The sequence below is a fragment of the Ambystoma mexicanum genome, chromosome 8 (assembly GCF_040938575.1).
Source record: "Ambystoma mexicanum isolate Mex_15411 chromosome 8, UKY_AmexF1_1, whole genome shotgun sequence".
Taxonomy (NCBI): domain Eukaryota; kingdom Metazoa; phylum Chordata; class Amphibia; order Caudata; family Ambystomatidae; genus Ambystoma; species Ambystoma mexicanum.
Genome location: NC_090929.1, coordinates 1,704,194,807 through 1,704,216,391, shown reverse-complemented (window position 1 = coordinate 1,704,216,391; position 21,585 = coordinate 1,704,194,807). Strand labels below are relative to the sequence as shown.

Here is a 21,585-nt window from a genome sequence, read left to right as displayed (position 1 = left end):
GAAAAAGAACAGCATTGACGCCAGCAGCAGTGCACACACCCCTCATACGAGGAACAAGAACAGCCTTGACGGCAGCAGCAGTGCACGCAACCCTAATACACAGAACAAAAACAGCATTGATGGCAGCAGCAGTGCACGCACCCCTCATAATACGCAAAACAAGAATAGCATGGATGGCAGGAGCAGTGCACACAACACTCATATGCAGAACAAGAATAGCATTTACGGCAGCAGCAGTGCACGCACCCCTCATACGCAGAACAAGAATAGCATTGACGGCAGCAGCAGTGCACACAACCCCCATTACGCAGAACAGGAATAGCATTGAAGGCAGCAGCAGTGCACGCACCCCTCATATGCAGAATAAGAATAGCATTGAGGGCAGCAGCAGTGCACGCACCGCTCATATGCAGAACAAGAATAGCATTGACGGCAGCAGCAGTGCATTCACCCCTCATACACAGAGCAAGAATAGCATTGACGGCAGCAGCAGTGCATGCACCCCTCATATGCAGAACAAGAATAGCATTGGCAGCAGCAGCAGTGCACACAACCCTCATACGCAGAACAAGAATAGCATTGACGGCAGCAGCAGTGCATGCACCCCTCATATGCAGAACAAGAATAGCATTGGCAGCAGCAGCAGTGCACGCATCCCTCATACACAGAACAAGAACAGCATGATAGGCAGCAGCAGTGCACGCACCCCTCATACGCAGAACAAGAAAAGCATGGGCGACAGCCGCAGTGCACACACCCCTCAAACGCAGAACAAGAACAGCATGGACGGCAGCAGCAGTGTACGCACCCCTCATACGCAGAACAAGAACAGCATGATAGGCAGCAGCAGTGCACGCACCCCTCATACGCAGAACAAGAAAAGCATGGGCGACAGCCGCAGTGCACACACCCCTCAAATGCAGAACAAGAATAGCATTGACGGCAGCAGCAGTGCACAAACCCCTCAAACGCAGAACAAGAACAGCATGGACGGCAGCAGCAGTGCACATACCCCTCATACGCAGAACAAGAATAGCATGGACGGCAGCAGCAGTGCATGCACCGCTCATATACAGAACAAGAATAGCATTGACGGCAGCAGCAGTGCACAAACCCCTCAAACGCAGAACAAGAACAGCATGGACGGCAGCAGCAGTGCACATACCCCTCATACGCAGAACAAGAATAGCATGGACGGCAGCAGCAGTGCATGCACCGCTCATATACAGAACAAGAATAGCATGGACGGCAGCAGCAGTGCACGCATCCCTCATACACAGAACAAGTACAGCATGGACGGCAGCAGCAATGCACGCACCCCTCATACGCAGAACAAGAATAGCATGGACGGCAGCAGCAGTGCATGCACCGCTCATATGCAGAACAAGAATAGCATGGACGGTAGCAGCAGTGCACGCACCCCTCAAATGCAGAACAAGAATAGCATTGACGGCAGCAGCAGTGCACAAACCCCTCAAACGCAGAACAAGAACAGCATGGACGGCAGCAGCAGTGCACATACCCCTCATACGCAGAACAAGAATAGCATGGACGGCAGCAGCAGTGCATGCACCGCTCATATACAGAACAAGAATAGCATGGACGGCAGCAGCAGTGCACGCACCCCTCATATGCAGAACATGAATAGCATTGACGGCAGCAGCAGTGCACGCAACCCTCATACGCAGAACAAGAATAGCATTGATGGCAGCAGCAGTGCACACACCCCTCATACGCAGAACAAGAATAGCATTGACGGCAGCAGCAGTGCACCCACCCCTCATATACAGAACAAGAATAGCATGTACGGCAGCAGCAGTGCACGCACCCCTCATATGCAGAACAAGAATAGCATAGACGGCAGCAGCAGTGCACGCAACCCTCATACGCAGAACAAGAATAGCATTGACGGTAGCAGCAGTGCACGCAACCCTCATACGCAGAACAAGAATAGCATGGACGGCAGCAGCAGTGCACGCAACCCTCATACGCAGAACAAGAATAGCATGGACGGCAGCAGCAGTGCACACAACCCTCATACGCAGAACAAGAATAGCATGGATGGCAGGAGCAGTGCATGCACCCCTCATACGCAGAACAGGAATAGCATGTACGGCAGCAGCAGTGCACGCACCCCTCATACGCAGAACAAGTATAGCATGGACGACAGCAGCAGTGCACGCAACCCTAATATGCAGAACAAGAATAGCATTGACGGCAGCAGCAGTGTACGCACCCCTCATATGCAGAACAAGAATAGCATTGACGGCAGCAGCAGTGCATGCACCCCTCATAAGCAGAACAAGAACAGCATTGACGGCAGCAGCAGTGCACGCACCACTCATATGCAGAACAAGAATAGCATTGACGGCAGCAGCAGTGCACGCACCCTTCATACGCAGAACAAGAATAGCATTGACGGCAGCAGCAGTGCACGCAGCCCTCATACACAGAACAAGAATAGCATTGACGGTAGCAGCAGTGCACGCAACCCTCATACGCAGAACAAGAATAGCATGGACGGCAGCAGCAGTGCACGCAACCCTCATACGCAGAACAAGAATAGCATGGACGGCAGCAGCAGTGCACACAACCCTCATACGCAGAACAAGAATAGCATGGATGGCAGGAGCAGTGCATGCACCCCTCATACGCAGAACAGGAATAGCATGTACGGCAGCAGCAGTGCACGCACCCCTCATACGCAGAACAAGAATAGCATGGACGACAGCAGCAGTGCACGCATCCCTCATACACAGAACAAGTACAGCATGGACGACAGCCGCAGTGCACACACCCCTCAAACGCAGAACAAGAACAGCATGGACGGCAGCAGCAATGCACGCACCCCTCATACGCAGAACAAGAATAGCATGGACGGCAGCAGCAGTGCATGCACCGCTCATATGCAGAACAAGAATAGCATGGACGGTAGCAGCAGTGCACGCACCCCTCAAATGCAGAACAAGAATAGCATTGACGGCAGCAGCAGTGCACAAACCCCTCAAACGCAGAACAAGAACAGCATGGACGGCAGCAGCAGTGCACATACCCCTCATACGCAGAACAAGAATAGCATGGACGGCAGCAGCAGTGCATGCACCGCTCATATACAGAACAAGAATGGCATGGACGGCAGCAGCAGTGCACGCACCCCTCATATGCAGAACATGAATAGCATTGACGGCAGCAGCAGTGCACGCAACCCTCATACGCAGAACAAGAATAGCATTGATGGCAGCAGCAGTGCACACACCCCTCATACGCAGAACAAGAATAGCATTGACGGCAGCAGCAGTGCACCCACCCCTCATATACAGAACAAGAATAGCATGTACGGCAGCAGCAGTGCACGCACCCCTCATATGCAGAACAAGAATAGCATAGACGGCAGCAGCAGTGCACGCAACCCTCATACGCAGAACAAGAATAGCATTGACGGTAGCAGCAGTGCACGCAACCCTCATACGCAGAACAAGAATAGCATGGACGGCAACAGCAGTGCACGCAACCCTCATACGCAGAACAAGAATAGCATGGACGGTAGCAGCAGTGCACGCACCCCTCATATGCAGAACATGAATAGCATTGACAGCAGCAGCAGTGCACGCAACCCTCATACGCAGAACAAGAATAGCATTGATGGCAGCAGCAGTGCACACACCCCTCATACGCAGAACAAGAATAGCATTGACGGCAGCAGCAGTGCACGCACCCTTCATACGCAGAACAAGAATAGCATTGACGGCAGCAGCAGTGCACGCAGCCCTCATACACAGAACAAGAATAGCATGGATGGCAGCAGCAGTGCACGCACCACTCATATGCAGAACAAGAATAGCATTGACGGCAGCAGCAGTGCACGCACCCTTCATACGCAGAACAAGAATAGCATTGACGGCAGCAGCAGTGCACGCAGCCCTCATACACAGAACAAGAATAGCATGGATGGCAGCAGCAGTGCACGCACCACTCATATGCAGAACAAGAATAGCATTGACGGCAGCAGCAGTGCACGCACCCTTCATACGCAGAACAAGAATAGCATTGACGGCAGCAGCAGTGCACGCAACCCTCATATGCAGAACAAGAATAGCATTGACAGCAGCAGCAGTGCACGCAACCCTCATACGCAGAACAAGAATAGCATTGATGGTAGCAGCAGTGCACGCAACCCTCATACGCAGAACAAGAATAGCATGGACGGCAGCAGCAGTGCACGCAACCCTCATACGCAGAACAAGAATAGCATGGACGGCAGCAGCAGTGCACACAACCCTCATACCCAGAACAAGAATAGCATGGATGGCAGCAGCAGTGCACGCACCACTCATATGCAGAACAAGAATAGCATTGACGGCAGCAGCAGTGCACGCAACCCTCATACGCAGAACAAGAATAGCATGGACAGCAGCAGCAGTGCACGCAACCCTCATACGCAGAACAAGAATAGCATGGACGGCAGCAGCAGTGCATGCAACCTTCATACGCAGAACAAGAATAGCATTGATGGTAGCAGCAGTGCACGCAACCCTCATACGCAGAACAAGAATAGCATGGACGGCAGCAGCAGTGCACGCAACCCTCATACGCAGAACAAGAATAGCATGTACGGCAGCAGCAGTGCACGCACCCCTCATACGCATAACAAGAATAGCATGGACGACAGCAGCAGTGCACGCAACCCTAATACGCAGAACAAGAATAGCATTGACGGCAGCAGCAGTGTACGCAGCCCTCATACACAGAACAAGAATAGCATGGATGGCAGCAGCAGTGCACGCACCACTCATATGCAGAACAAGAATAGCATTGACGGCAGCAGCAGTGCACGCACCCTTCATACGCAGAACAAGAATAGCATTGACGGCAGCAGCAGTGCACGCAACCCTCATATGCAGAACAAGAATAGCATTGACAGCAGCAGCAGTGCACGCAACCCTCATACGCAGAACAAGAATAGCATTGACGGCAGCAGCAGTGCACGCACCCCTCATATGCCGAAAAAGAACAGCATTGACGCCAGCAGCAGTGCACACACCCCTCATACGAGGAACAAGAACAGCCTTGACGGCAGCAGCAGTGCACGCAACCCTAATACACAGAACAAAAACAGCATTGATGGCAGCAGCAGTGCACGCACCCCTCATAATACGCAAAACAAGAATAGCATGGATGGCAGGAGCAGTGCACACAACACTCATATGCAGAACAAGAATAGCATTTACGGCAGCAGCAGTGCACGCACCCCTCATACGCAGAACAAGAATAGCATTGACGGCAGCAGCAGTGCACACAACCCCCATTACGCAGAACAGGAATAGCATTGAAGGCAGCAGCAGTGCACGCACCCCTCATATGCAGAATAAGAATAGCATTGAGGGCAGCAGCAGTGCACGCACCGCTCATATGCAGAACAAGAATAGCATTGACGGCAGCAGCAGTGCATTCACCCCTCATACACAGAGCAAGAATAGCATTGACGGCAGCAGCAGTGCATGCACCCCTCATATGCAGAACAAGAATAGCATTGGCAGCAGCAGCAGTGCACACAACCCTCATACGCAGAACAAGAATAGCATTGACGGCAGCAGCAGTGCATGCACCCCTCATATGCAGAACAAGAATAGCATTGGCAGCAGCAGCAGTGCACGCATCCCTCATACACAGAACAAGAACAGCATGATAGGCAGCAGCAGTGCACGCACCCCTCATACGCAGAACAAGAAAAGCATGGGCGACAGCCGCAGTGCACACACCCCTCAAACGCAGAACAAGAACAGCATGGACGGCAGCAGCAGTGTACGCACCCCTCATACGCAGAACAAGAACAGCATGATAGGCAGCAGCAGTGCACGCACCCCTCATACGCAGAACAAGAAAAGCATGGGCGACAGCCGCAGTGCACACACCCCTCAAATGCAGAACAAGAATAGCATTGACGGCAGCAGCAGTGCACAAACCCCTCAAACGCAGAACAAGAACAGCATGGACGGCAGCAGCAGTGCACATACCCCTCATACGCAGAACAAGAATAGCATGGACGGCAGCAGCAGTGCATGCACCGCTCATATACAGAACAAGAATAGCATTGACGGCAGCAGCAGTGCACAAACCCCTCAAACGCAGAACAAGAACAGCATGGACGGCAGCAGCAGTGCACATACCCCTCATACGCAGAACAAGAATAGCATGGACGGCAGCAGCAGTGCATGCACCGCTCATATACAGAACAAGAATAGCATGGACGGCAGCAGCAGTGCACGCATCCCTCATACACAGAACAAGTACAGCATGGACGGCAGCAGCAATGCACGCACCCCTCATACGCAGAACAAGAATAGCATGGACGGCAGCAGCAGTGCATGCACCGCTCATATGCAGAACAAGAATAGCATGGACGGTAGCAGCAGTGCACGCACCCCTCAAATGCAGAACAAGAATAGCATTGACGGCAGCAGCAGTGCACAAACCCCTCAAACGCAGAACAAGAACAGCATGGACGGCAGCAGCAGTGCACATACCCCTCATACGCAGAACAAGAATAGCATGGACGGCAGCAGCAGTGCATGCACCGCTCATATACAGAACAAGAATAGCATGGACGGCAGCAGCAGTGCACGCACCCCTCATATGCAGAACATGAATAGCATTGACGGCAGCAGCAGTGCACGCAACCCTCATACGCAGAACAAGAATAGCATTGATGGCAGCAGCAGTGCACACACCCCTCATACGCAGAACAAGAATAGCATTGACGGCAGCAGCAGTGCACCCACCCCTCATATACAGAACAAGAATAGCATGTACGGCAGCAGCAGTGCACGCACCCCTCATATGCAGAACAAGAATAGCATAGACGGCAGCAGCAGTGCACGCAACCCTCATACGCAGAACAAGAATAGCATTGACGGTAGCAGCAGTGCACGCAACCCTCATACGCAGAACAAGAATAGCATGGACGGCAGCAGCAGTGCACGCAACCCTCATACGCAGAACAAGAATAGCATGGACGGCAGCAGCAGTGCACACAACCCTCATACGCAGAACAAGAATAGCATGGATGGCAGGAGCAGTGCATGCACCCCTCATACGCAGAACAGGAATAGCATGTACGGCAGCAGCAGTGCACGCACCCCTCATACGCAGAACAAGTATAGCATGGACGACAGCAGCAGTGCACGCAACCCTAATATGCAGAACAAGAATAGCATTGACGGCAGCAGCAGTGTACGCACCCCTCATATGCAGAACAAGAATAGCATTGACGGCAGCAGCAGTGCATGCACCCCTCATAAGCAGAACAAGAACAGCATTGACGGCAGCAGCAGTGCACGCACCACTCATATGCAGAACAAGAATAGCATTGACGGCAGCAGCAGTGCACGCACCCTTCATACGCAGAACAAGAATAGCATTGACGGCAGCAGCAGTGCACGCAGCCCTCATACACAGAACAAGAATAGCATTGACGGTAGCAGCAGTGCACGCAACCCTCATACGCAGAACAAGAATAGCATGGACGGCAGCAGCAGTGCACGCAACCCTCATACGCAGAACAAGAATAGCATGGACGGCAGCAGCAGTGCACACAACCCTCATACGCAGAACAAGAATAGCATGGATGGCAGGAGCAGTGCATGCACCCCTCATACGCAGAACAGGAATAGCATGTACGGCAGCAGCAGTGCACGCACCCCTCATACGCAGAACAAGAATAGCATGGACGACAGCAGCAGTGCACGCAACCCTAATATGCAGAACAAGAATAGCATTGACGGCAGCAGCAGTGTACGCACCCCTCATATGCAGAACAAGAATAGCATTGACGGCAGCAGCAGTGCATGCACCCCTCATAAGCAGAACAAGAACAGCATTGACGGCAGCAGCAGTGCACGCACCACTCATATGCAGAACAAGAATAGCATTGACGGCAGCAGCAGTGCACGCACCCTTCATACGCAGAACAAGAATAGCATTGACGGCAGCAGCAGTGCACGCAGCCCTCATACACAGAACAAGAATAGCATGGATGGCAGCAGCAGTGCACGCACCACTCATATGCAGAACAAGAATAGCATTGACGGCAGCAGCAGTGCACACACCCTTCATACGCAGAACAAGAATAGCATTGACGGCAGCAGCAGTGCACGCAGCCCTCATACACAGAACAAGAATAGCATGGATGGCAGCAGCAGTGCACGCACCACTCATATGCAGAACAAGAATAGCATTGACGGCAGCAGCAGTGCACGCACCCTTCATACGCAGAACAAGAATAGCATTGACGGCAGCAGCAGTGCACGCAACCCTCATATGCAGAACAAGAATAGCATTGACAGCAGCAGCAGTGCACGCAACCCTCATACGCAGAACAAGAATAGCATTGATGGTAGCAGCAGTGCACGCAACCCTCATACGCAGAACAAGAATAGCATGGACGGCAGCAGCAGTGCACGCAACCCTCATACGCAGAACAAGAATAGCATGGACGGCAGCAGCAGTGCACACAACCCTCATACCCAGAACAAGAATAGCATGGATGGCAGCAGCAGTGCACGCACCACTCATATGCAGAACAAGAATAGCATTGACGGCAGCAGCAGTGCACGCAACCCTCATACGCAGAACAAGAATAGCATGGACGGCAGCAGCAGTGCACGCAACCCTCATACGCAGAACAAGAATAGCATGGACGGCAGCAGCAGTGCATGCAACCGTCATACGCAGAACAAGAAAAGCATGGGCGACAGCCGCAGTGCACACACCCCTCAAATGCAGAACAAGAATAGCATTGACGGCAGCAGCAGTGCACAAACCCCTCAAACGCAGAACAAGAACAGCATGGACGGCAGCAGCAGTGCACATACCCCTCATACGCAGAACAAGAATAGCATGGACGGCAGCAGCAGTGCATGCACCGCTCATATACAGAACAAGAATAGCATGGACGGCAGCAGCAATGCACGCATCCCTCATACACAGAACAAGTACAGCATGGACGACAGCCGCAGTGCACACACCCCTCAAACGCAGAACAAGAACAGCATGGACGGCAGCAGCAATGCACGCACCCCTCATACGCAGAACAAGAATAGCATGGACGGCAGCAGCAGTGCATGCACCGCTCATATGCAGAACAAGAATAGCATGGACGGTAGCAGCAGTGCACGCACCCCTCAAATGCAGAACAAGAATAGCATTGACGGCAGCAGCAGTGCACAAACCCCTCAAACGCAGAACAAGAACAGCATGGACGGCAGCAGCAGTGCACATACCCCTCATACGCAGAACAAGAATAGCATGGACGGCAGCAGCAGTGCATGCACCGCTCATATACAGAACAAGAATGGCATGGACGGCAGCAGCAGTGCACGCACCCCTCAAATGCAGAACATGAATAGCATTGACGGCAGCAGCAGTGCACGCAACCCTCATACGCAGAACAAGAATAGCATTGATGGCAGCAGCAGTGCACACACCCCTCATACGCAGAACAAGAATAGCATTGACGGCAGCAGCAGTGCACCCACCCCTCATATACAGAACAAGAATAGCATGTACGGCAGCAGCAGTGCACGCACCCCTCATATGCAGAACAAGAATAGCATAGACGGCAGCAGCAGTGCACGCAACCCTCATACGCAGAACAAGAATAGCATTGACGGTAGCAGCAGTGCACGCAACCCTCATACGCAGAACAAGAATAGCATGGACGGCAACAGCAGTGCACGCAACCCTCATACGCAGAACAAGAATAGCATGGACGGCAGCAGCAGTGCACACAACCCTCATACGCAGAACAAGAATAGCATGGATGGCAGGAGCAGTGCATGCACCCCTCATACGCAGAACAGGAATAGCATGTACAGCAGCAGCAGTGCACGCACCCCTCATACGCAGAACAAGAATAGCATGGACGACAGCAGCAGTGCACGCAACCCTAATATGCAGAACAAGAATAGCATTGACGGCAGCAGCAGTGTACGCACCCCTCATATGCAGAACAAGAATAGCATTGACGGCAGCAGCACTGCATGCACCCCTCATAAGCAGAACAAGAACAGCATTGACGGCAGCAGCAGTGCACGCACCACTCATATGCAGAACAAGAATAGCCTTGACGGCAGCAGCAGTGCACGCACCCTTCATACGCAGAACAAGAATAGCATTGACGGCAGCAGCAGTGCACGCAGCCTTCATACACAGAACAAGAATAGCATGGATGGCAGCAGCAGTGCACGCACCACTCATATGCAGAACAAGAATAGCATTGACGGCAGCAGCAGTGCACGCACCCTTCATACGCAGAACAAGAATAGCATTGACGGCAGCAGCAGTGCACGCAGCCCTCATACACAGAACAAGAATAGCATGGATGGCAGCAGCAGTGCACGCACCACTCATATGCAGAACAAGAATAGCATTGACGGCAGCAGCAGTGCACGCACCCTTCATACGCAGAACAAGAATAGCATTGACGGCAGCAGCAGTGCACGCAACCCTCATATGCAGAACAAGAATAGCATTGACAGCAGCAGCAGTGCACGCAACCCTCATACGCAGAACAAGAATAGCATTGATGGTAGCAGCAGTGCACGCAACCCTCATACGCAGAACAAGAATAGCATGGACGGCAGCAGCAGTGCACGCAACCCTCATACGCAGAACAAGAATAGCATGGACGGCAGCAGCAGTGCACACAACCCTCATACCCAGAACAAGAATAGCATGGATGGCAGCAGCAGTGCACGCACCACTCATATGCAGAACAAGAATAGCATTGACGGCAGCAGCAGTGCACGCAACCCTCATACGCAGAACAAGAATAGCATGGACGGCAGCAGCAGTGCACGCAACCCTCATACGCAGAACAAGAATAGCATGGACGTTAGCAGCAGTGCATGCAACCCTCATACGCAGAACAAGAATAGCATTGATGGTAGCAGCAGTGCACGCAACCCTCATACGCAGAACAAGAATAGCATGGACGGCAGCAGCAGTGCACGCAACCCTCATACGCAGAACAAGAATAGCATGTATGGCAGCAGCAGTGCACGCACCCCTCATACGCATAACAAGAATAGCATGGACGACAGCAGCAGTGCACGCAACCCTAATACGCAGAACAAGAATAGCATTGACGGCAGCAGCAGTGTACGCACCCCTCATATGCAGAACAAGAATAGCATTGACGGCAGCAGCAGTGCACGCACCCCTCATAAGCAGAACAAGAACAGCATTGACGGCAGCAGCAGTGCACGCACCACTCATATGCAGAACAAGAATAGCATTGACGGCAGCAGCAGTGCACGCACCCTTCATACGCAGAACAAGAATAGCATTGACGGCAGCAGCAGTGCACGCAGCCCTCATACACAGAACAAGAATAGCATGGATGGCAGCAGCAGTGCACGCACCACTCATATGCAGAACAAGAATAGCATTGACGGCAGCAGCAGTGCACGCACCCTTCATACGCAGAACAAGAATAGCATTGACGGCAGCAGCAGTGCACGCAACCCTCATATGCAGAACAAGAATAGCATTGACAGCAGCAGCAGTGCACGCAACCCTCATACGCAGAACAAGAATAGCATTGACGGCAGCAGCAGTGCACGCACCCCTCATATGCAGAAAAAGAACAGCATTGACGCCAGCAGCAGTGCACACACCCCTCATACGAGGAACAAGAACAGCCTTGACGGCAGCAGCAGTGCACGCAACCCTAATACACAGAACAAAAACAGCATTGATGGCAGCAGCAGTGCACGCACCCCTCATAATACGCAAAACAAGAATAGCATGGATGGCAGGAGCAGTGCACACAACCCTCATATGCAGAACAAGAATAGCATTTACGGCAGCAGCAGTGCACGCACCCCTCATACGCAGAACAAGAAGAGTATTGACGGCAGCAGCAGTGCACACAACCCCCATTACGCAGAACAGGAATAGCATTGAAGGCAGCAGCAGTGCACGCACCCCTCATATGCAGAATAAGAATAGCATTGAGGGCAGCAGCAGTGCACGCACCGCTCATATGCAGAACAAGAATAGCATTGACGGCAGCAGCAGTGCATTCACCCCTCATACACAAAGCAAGAATAGCATTGACGGCAGCAGCAGTGCATGCACCCCTCATATGCAGAACAAGAATAGCATTGGCAGCAGCAGCAGTGCACACAACCCTCATACGCAGAACAAGAATAGCATTGACGGCAGCAGCAGTGCATGCACCCCTCATATGCAGAACAAGAATAGCATTGGCAGCAGCAGCAGTGCACGCATCCCTCATACACAGAACAAGAACAGGATGATAGGCAGCAGCAGGGCACGCACCCCTCATACGCAGAACAAGAAAAGCATGGGCGACAGCCGCAGTGCACACACCCCTCAAACGCAGAACAAGAACAGCATGGACGGCAGCAGCAGTGTACGCACCCCTCATACGCAGAACAAGAACAGCATGATAGGCAGCAGCAGGGCATGCACCCCTCATACGCAGAACAAGAAAAGCATGGGCGACAGCCGCAGTGCACACACCCCTCAAACGCAGAACAAGAACAGCATGGACGGCAGCAGCAGTGCACGCACCCCTCATACGCAGAACAAGAATAGCATTGACGGCAGCAGCAGTGCAGGCAACCCTCATACACAGAACAAGAATAGCATTGACGGCAGCAGCAGTGCATGTACCCCTCATACGCAGAGCAAGAATAGCATGGACGGCAGCAGCAGTGCACGCAACCCTCATACGCAGAACAAGAATAGCATTGACGGCAGCAGCAGTGCACACACCCCTCATACGCAGAACAAGAATAGCATAGACGACAGCTGCAGTGCACGCACCCCTCATACGCAGAACAAGAATAGCATGGACACAGTAGCAGTGCACGTACCCCTCATACGCAGAACAAGAATAGCATGGACGGCAGCAGCAGTGCATGCACCGCTCATATGCAGAACAAGAATAGCATGGACGGCAGCAGCAGTGCACGCACCCCTCATATGCAGAACAAGAATAGCATTGATGGCCGCAGCAGTGCACGCAACCCTCATACGCAGAACAAGAATAGCATTGATGGCAGCAGCAGTGCACGCACCCCTCATATGCAGAACAAGAATAGCAATGACGCAGCAGCAGTGCACGCACCCCTCATATGCAGAACAAGAATAGCATAGACGGCAGCAGCAGTGCACGCAACCCTCATATGCAGAACAAGAATAGCACTGATGGTAGCAGCAGTGCACGCAATCCTCATACGCAGAACAAGAATAGCATGGATGGCAGCAGCAGTGCACGCAACCCTCATACGCAAAACAAGAATAGCATGGACGTCAGCAGCAGTGCACACAACCCTCATACGCAGAACAAGAATAGCATGGATGGCAGCAGCAGTGCATGCACCCCTCATACGCAGAACAAGAATAGCATGTACGGCAGCAGCAGTGCACGCACCCCTCAACGCAGAACAAGAATAGCAATGACGACAGCAGCAGTGCACGCAACCCTAATATGCAGAATAGGAATAGCATTGACGGCAGCGTCAGTGTATGCACCCCTCATATGCAGAACAAGAATAGCATTGACGGCAGCAGCAGTGCACGCACCCCTCATAAGCAGAACAAGCACAGCATTGACAGCAGCAGCAGCGCATGCAACCCTCATAAGCAGAACAAGAACAGCATGGACGGCAGCAACAGTGTACGCAACCCTCATATGCAGAACAAGAAAAGCATGGACGACAGCCGCAGTGCACACACCCCTCAAACGCAGAACAAGAACAGCATGGACAGCAGCAGCAGTGCACGCACCCCTCATACGCAGAACAAGAATAGCATTGACGGCAGCAGCAGTGCACGCAACCCTCATACGCAGAACAAGAATAGCTTTGACGGCAGCAGCAGTGCATGCACCCCTCATACGCAGAGCACGAATAGCATGGACGGCAGCAGCAGTGCACGCAACCCTCGTACGCAGAACAAGAATACCATAGACGGCAGCAGCAGTGCACGTACCCCTCATACGCAGAACAAGAATAGCATGGACAGCAGCAGCAGTGCACGCACCGCTCATATGCAGAACAAGAATAGCATGGACGGCAGCAGCAGTGCACGCACCCCTCATATGCAGAACAAGAATAGCATTGATGGCCGCAGCAGTGCACGCAACCCTCATACGCAGAACAAGAATAGCATTGATGGCAACAGCAGAGCACGCACCCCTCATACGCAGAACAAGAATAGCATTGACGGCAGCAGCAGTGCACGTACCCCTCATATGCAGAACAAGAATAGCATGTACGGCAGCAGCAGTGCACGCACCCCTCATATGCAGAACAAGAATAGCATAGACGGCAGCAGCAGTGCACGCAACCCTCATACGCAGAACAAGAATAGCATTGTTGGTAGCAGCAGTGCAGGCAACCCTCATACACAGAACAAGAATAGCATGGACGGCAGCAGCAGTGCAAACAACCCTCATACTCAGAACAAGAATAGCATGGACGTCAGCAGCAGTGCACACAACCCTCATATGCAGAACAAGAATAGCATGGATGGCAGCAGCAGTGCATGCACCCCTCATACGCAGAACAAGAATAGCATGTACGGCAGCAGCAGTGCACGCACCCCTCATACGCAGAACAAGAATAGCATGGACGACAGCAGCAGTGCATGCAACCCTAATATGGAGAACAAGAATAGCATTGACGGCAGCGTCAGTGTACGCACCCCTCATATGCAGAAGAAGAATAGCATTGACTGCAGCAGCAGTGCACGCAACCCTCATACACAGAACAAGAATAGCATGTACGGCAGCAGCAGTGCACGCACCCTTCATACGCAGAACAAGAATAGCATGGACGACAGCAGCAGTGCATGCAACCCTAATATGGAGAACAAGAATAGCATTGACGGCAGCGTCAGTGTACGCACCCCTCATATGCAGAAGAAGAATAGCATTGACGGCAGCAGCAGTGTACGCACCCCTCATAAGCAGAACAAGAACAGCATTGACGGCAGCAGCAGCGCATGCAACCCTCATAAGCAGAACAAGAACAGCATGTACGGCAGCAACAGTGTACGCAACCCTAATATGCAGAACAAGAATAGCATGGACGGCAGCAGCAGTGCACGCACCCCTCATACACAGAACAAGAATAGCATGGACGGCAGCAGCAGTGCACGCACCACTCATACGCAGAACAACAATAGCATGGAAGGCAGCAGCAGTGCACGCACCACTCATATGCAGAACAAGAATAGCATTGACGGCAGCAGCAGTGCACGCAACCCTCATACTCAGAACAAGAATAGCATTGACGGCAGCAGCAGTGCATGCACCCCTCATATGCAGAACAAGAATAGCATTGGCGGCAGCAGCAGTGCACGCATCCCTCATACACAGAACAAGTACAGCATGGACAGCAGCAGCAGTGTACGCACCCCTCATACGCAGAACAAGAACAGCATGAAAGGCAGCAGCAGTACACGCACCCCTCATACGCAGAACAAGAAAAGCATGGACGACAGCCGCAGTGCACACACCCCTCAAACGCAGAACAAGAACAGCATGGACGGCAGCAGCAATGCACGCACCCCTCATACGCAGAACAAGAATAGCATGGACGGCAGCAGCAGTGCATGCACCGCTCATATGCAGAACAAGAATAGCATGGACGGCAGCAGCAGTGCACGCACCCCTCATATGCAGAACAAGAATAGCATTGACGGCAGCAGCAGTGCACACACCCCTCAAACGCAGAACAAGAACAGCATGGACGGCAGCAGCAGTGCACATACCCCTCATACGCAGAATAAGAATAGCATGGACAGCAGCAGCAGTGCATGCACCGCTCATATACAGAACAAGAATAGCATGGACGGCAGCAGCAGTGCACGCACCCCTCATATGCAGAACATGAATAGCATTGACAGCAGCAGCAGTGCACGCAACCCTCATACGCAGAACAAGAATAGCATTGATGGCAGCAGCAGTGCACACACCCCTCATACGCAGAACAAGAATAGCATTGACGGCAGCAGCAGTGCACCCACCCCTCATATACAGAACAAAAATAGCACGTACGGCAGCAGCAGTGCACGCACCCCTCATATGCAGAACAAGAATAGCATAGACGGCAGCAGCAGTGCACGCAACCCTCATACGCAGAACAAGAATACCATTGACGGTAGCAGCAGTGCACGCAACCCTCATACGCAGAACAAGAATAGCATGGACGGCAGCAGCAGTGCACGCAACCCTCATACGCAGAACAAGAATAGCATGGACGGCAGCAGCAGTGCACACAACCCTCATACGCAGAACAAGAATAGCATGGATGGCAGGAGCAGTGCATGCACCCCTCATACGCAGAACAAGAATAGCATGTACGGCAGCAGCAGTGCACGCACCCCTCATACGCAGAACAAGAATAGCATGGACGACAGCAGCAGTGCACGCAACCCTAATATGCAGAACAAGAATAGCATTGACGGCAGCAGCAGTGTACACACCCCTCATATGCAGAACAAGAATAGCATTGACGGCAGCAGCAGTGTACGCACCCCTCATAAGCAGAACAAGAACAGCATTGACGGCAGCAGCAGTGCACGCACCACTCATAAGCAGAACAAGAACAGCATTGACGGCAGCAGCAGTGCACGCACCACTCATATGCAGAACAAGAATAGCATTGACGGCAGCAGCAGTGCACGCACCCTTCATACGCAGAACAAGAATAGCATTGACGGCAGCAGCAGTGCACGCAGCCCTCATACACAGAACAAGAATAGCATGGATGGCAGCAGCAGTGCACGCACCACTCATATGCAGAACAAGAATAGCATTGACGGCAGCAGCAGTGCACGCACCCTTCATACGCAGAACAAGAATAGCATTGACGGCAGCAGCAGTGCACGCAGCCCTCATACACAGAACAAGAATAGCATGGATGGCAGCAGCAGTGCACGCACCACTCATATGCAGAACAAGAATAGCATTGACGGCAGCAGCAGTGCAAACAACCCTCATACTCAGAACAAGAATAGCATGGACGTCAGCAGCAGTGCACACAACCCTCATATGCAGAACAAGAATAGCATGGATGGCAGCAGCAGTGCATGCACCCCTCATACGCAGAACAAGAATAGCATGTACGGCAGCAGCAGTGCACGCACCCCTCATACGCAGAACAAGAATAGCATGGACGACAGCAGCAGTGCATGCAACCCTAATATGGAGAACAAGAATAGCATTGACGGCAGCGTCAGTGTACGCACCCCTCATATGCAGAAGAAGAATAGCATTGACTGCAGCAGCAGTGCACGCAACCCTCATACACAGAACAAGAATAGCATGTACGGCAGCAGCAGTGCACGCACCCTTCATACGCAGAACAAGAATAGCATGGACGACAGCAGCAGTGCATGCAACCCTAATATGGAGAACAAGAATAGCATTGACGGCAGCGTCAGTGTACGCACCCCTCATATGCAGAAGAAGAATAGCATTGACGGCAGCAGCAGTGTACGCACCCCTCATAAGCAGAACAAGAACAGCATTGACGGCAGCAGCAGCGCATGCAACCCTCATAAGCAGAACAAGAACAGCATGTACGGCAGCAACAGTGTACGCAACCCTAATATGCAGAACAAGAATAGCATGGACGGCAGCAGCAGTGCACGCACCCCTCATACACAGAACAAGAATAGCATGGACGGCAGCAGCAGTGCACGCACCACTCATACGCAGAACAACAATAGCATGGAAGGCAGCAGCAGTGCACGCACCACTCATATGCAGAACAAGAATAGCATTGACGGCAGCAGCAGTGCACGCAACCCTCATACTCAGAACAAGAATAGCATGGATGGCAGCAGCAGTGCACGCACCACTCATATGCAGAACAAGAATAGCATTGACGGCAGCAGCAGTGCACGCACCCTTCATACGCAGAACAAGAATAGCATTGACGGCAGCAGCAGTGCACGCAGCCCTCATACACAGAACAAGAATAGCATGGATGGCAGCAGCAGTGCACGCACCACTCATATGCAGAACAAGAATAGCATTGACGGCAGCAGCAGTGCAAACAACCCTCATACTCAGAACAAGAATAGCATGGACGTCAGCAGCAGTGCACACAACCCTCATATGCAGAACAAGAATAGCATGGATGGCAGCAGCAGTGCATGCACCCCTCATACGCAGAACAAGAATAGCATGTACGGCAGCAGCAGTGCACGCACCCCTCATACGCAGAACAAGAATAGCATGGACGACAGCAGCAGTGCATGCAACCCTAATATGGAGAACAAGAATAGCATTGACGGCAGCGTCAGTGTACGCACCCCTCATATGCAGAAGAAGAATAGCATTGACTGCAGCAGCAGTGCACGCAACCCTCATACACAGAACAAGAATAGCATGTACGGCAGCAGCAGTGCACGCACCCTTCATACGCAGAACAAGAATAGCATGGACGACAGCAGCAGTGCATGCAACCCTAATATGGAGAACAAGAATAGCATTGACGGCAGCGTCAGTGTACGCACCCCTCATATGCAGAAGAAGAATAGCATTGACGGCAGCAGCAGTGTACGCACCCCTCATAAGCAGAACAAGAACAGCATTGACGGCAGCAGCAGCGCATGCAACCCTCATAAGCAGAACAAGAACAGCATGTACGGCAGCAACAGTGTACGCAACCCTAATATGCAGAACAAGAATAGCATGGACGGCAGCAGCAGTGCACGCACCCCTCATACGCAGAACAAGAATAGCATGGACGGCAGCAGCAGTGCACGCACCACTCATACGCAGAACAACAATAGCATGGAAGGCAGCAGCAGTGCACGCACCACTCATATGCAGAACAAGAATAGCATTGACGGCAGCAGCAGTGCACGCAACCCTCATACTCAGAACAAGAATAGCATGGATGGCAGCAGCAGTGCACGCACCACTCATATGCAGAACAAGAATAGCATTGACGGCAGCAGCAGTGCACGCACCCTTCATACGCAGAACAAGAATAGCATTGACGGCAGCAGCAGTGCACGCAGCCCTCATACACAGAACAAGAATAGCATGGATGGCAGCAGCAGTGCACGCACCACTCATATGCAGAACAAGAATAGCATTGACGGCAGCAGCAGTGCAAACAACCCTCATACTCAGAACAAGAATAGCATGGACGTCAGCAGCAGTGCACACAACCCTCATATGCAGAACAAGAATAGCATGGATGGCAGCAGCAGTGCATGCACCCCTCATACGCAGAACAAGAATAGCATGTACGGCAGCAGCAGTGCACGCACCCCTCATACGCAGAACAAGAATAGCATGGACGACAGCAGCAGTGCATGCAACCCTAATATGGAGAACAAGAATAGCATTGACGGCAGCGTCAGTGTACGCACCCCTCATATGCAGAAGAAGAATAGCATTGACTGCAGCAGCAGTGCACGCAACCCTCATACACAGAACAAGAATAGCATGTACGGCAGCAGCAGTGCACGCACCCTTCATACGCAGAACAAGAATAGCATGGACGACAGCAGCAGTGCATGCAACCCTAATATGGAGAACAAGAATAGCATTGACGGCAGCGTCAGTGTACGCACCCCTCATATGCAGAAGAAGAATAGCATTGACGGCAGCAGCAGTGTACGCACCCCTCATAAGCAGAACAAGAACAGCATTGACGGCAGCAGCAGCGCATGCAACCCTCATAAGCAGAACAAGAACAGCATGTACGGCAGCAACAGTGTACGCAACCCTAATATGCAGAACAAGAATAGCATGGACGGCAGCAGCAGTGCACGCACCCCTCATACACAGAACAAGAATAGCATGGACGGCAGCAGCAGTGCACGCACCACTCATACGCAGAACAACAATAGCATGGAAGGCAGCAGCAGTGCACGCACCACTCATATGCAGAACAAGAATAGCATTGACGGCAGCAGCAGTGCACGAACCCTCATACTCAGAACAAGAATAGCATGGATGGCAGCAGCAGTGCACGCACCACTCATATGCAGAACAAGAATAGCATTGACGGCAGCAGCAGTGCACGCACCCTTCATACGCAGAACAAGAATAGCATTGACGGCAGCAGCAGTGCACGCAGCCCTCATACACAGAACAAGAATAGCATGGATGGCAGCAGCAGTGCACGCACCACTCATATGCAGAACAAGAATAGCATTGACGGCAGCAGCAGTGCAAACAACCCTCATACTCAGAACAAGAATAGCATGGACGTCAGCAGCAGTGCACACAACCCTCATATGCAGAACAAGAATAGCATGGATGGCAGCAGCAGTGCATGCACCCCTCATACGCAGAACAAGAATAGCATGTACGGCAGCAGCAGTGCACGCACCCCTCATACGCAGAACAAGAATAGCATGGACGACAGCAGCAGTGCATGCAACCCTAATATGGAGAACAAAAATAGCATTGACGGCAGCGTCAGTGTACGCACCCCTCATATGCAGAAGAAGAATAGCATTGACTGCAGCAGCAGTGCACGCAACCCTCATACACAGAACAAGAATAGCATGTACGGCAGCAGCAGTGCACGCACCCTTCATACGCAGAACAAGAATAGCATGGACGACAGCAGCAGTGCATGCAACCCTAATATGGAGAACAAGAATAGCATTGACGGCAGCGTCAGTGTACGCACCCCTCATATGCAGAAGAAGAATAGCATTGACGGCAGCAGCAGTGTACGCACCCCTCATAAGCAGAACAAGAACAGCATTGACGGCAGCAGCAGCGCATGCAACCCTCATAAGCAGAACAAGAACAGCATGTACGGCAGCAACAGTGTACGCAACCCTAATATGCAGAACAAGTACAGCATGGACAGCAGCAGCAGTGTACGCACCCCTCATACGCAGAACAAGAACAGCATGAAAGGCAGCAGCAGTACACGCACCCCTCATACGCAGAACAAGAAAAGCATGGACGACAGCCGCAGTGCACACACCCCTCAAACGCAGAACAAGAACAGCATGGACGGCAGCAGCAATACACGCACCCCTCATACGCAGAACAAGAATAGCATGGACGGCAGCAGCAGTGCATGCACCGCTCATATGCAGAACAAGAATAGCATGGACGGCAGCAGCAGTGCACGCACCCCTCATATGCAGAACAAGAATAGCATTGACGGCAGCAGCAGTGCACACACCCCTCAAACGCAGAACAAGAACAGCATGGACGGCAGCAGCAGTGCACATACCCCTCATACGCAGAACAAGAATAGCATGGACAGCAGCAGCAGTGCATGCACCGCTCATATACAGAACAAGAATAGCATGGACGGCAGCAGCAGTGCACGCACCCCTCATATGCAGAACATGAATAGCATTGACAGCAGCAGCAGTGCACGCAACCCTCATTCGCAGAACAAGAATAGCATTGATGGCAGCAGCAGTGCACACACCCCTCATACGCAGAACAAGAATAGCATTGACGGCAGCAGCAGTCCACCCACCCCTCATATACAGAACAAAAATAGCATGTACGGCAGCAGCAGTGCACGCACCCCTCATATGCAGAAC

The 21,585-nt window shown here is 52.2% G+C and overlaps 1 protein-coding gene across 1 annotated transcript in view; it reads left to right on the top strand.

The window, feature by feature from the left end:
• The window catches only part of LOC138473474 (dentin sialophosphoprotein-like), a 107,532-nt gene extending 87,214 nt beyond the window's left edge, over window positions 1-20,318 (top strand). The window contains exons 7-12 of the mRNA XM_069612119.1: window positions 13,577-13,708; window positions 14,648-15,289; window positions 17,198-17,839; window positions 18,269-18,910; window positions 19,340-19,979; window positions 20,308-20,318. Of these exons, the coding sequence (XP_069468220.1) occupies window positions 13,577-13,708; window positions 14,648-15,289; window positions 17,198-17,839; window positions 18,269-18,910; window positions 19,340-19,979; window positions 20,308-20,318 (2,709 nt within the window). The remainder of the gene's footprint in view (window positions 1-13,576; window positions 13,709-14,647; window positions 15,290-17,197; window positions 17,840-18,268; window positions 18,911-19,339; window positions 19,980-20,307) is intronic.
• The last annotated feature ends 1,267 nt before the right edge of the window (window positions 20,319-21,585 follow it).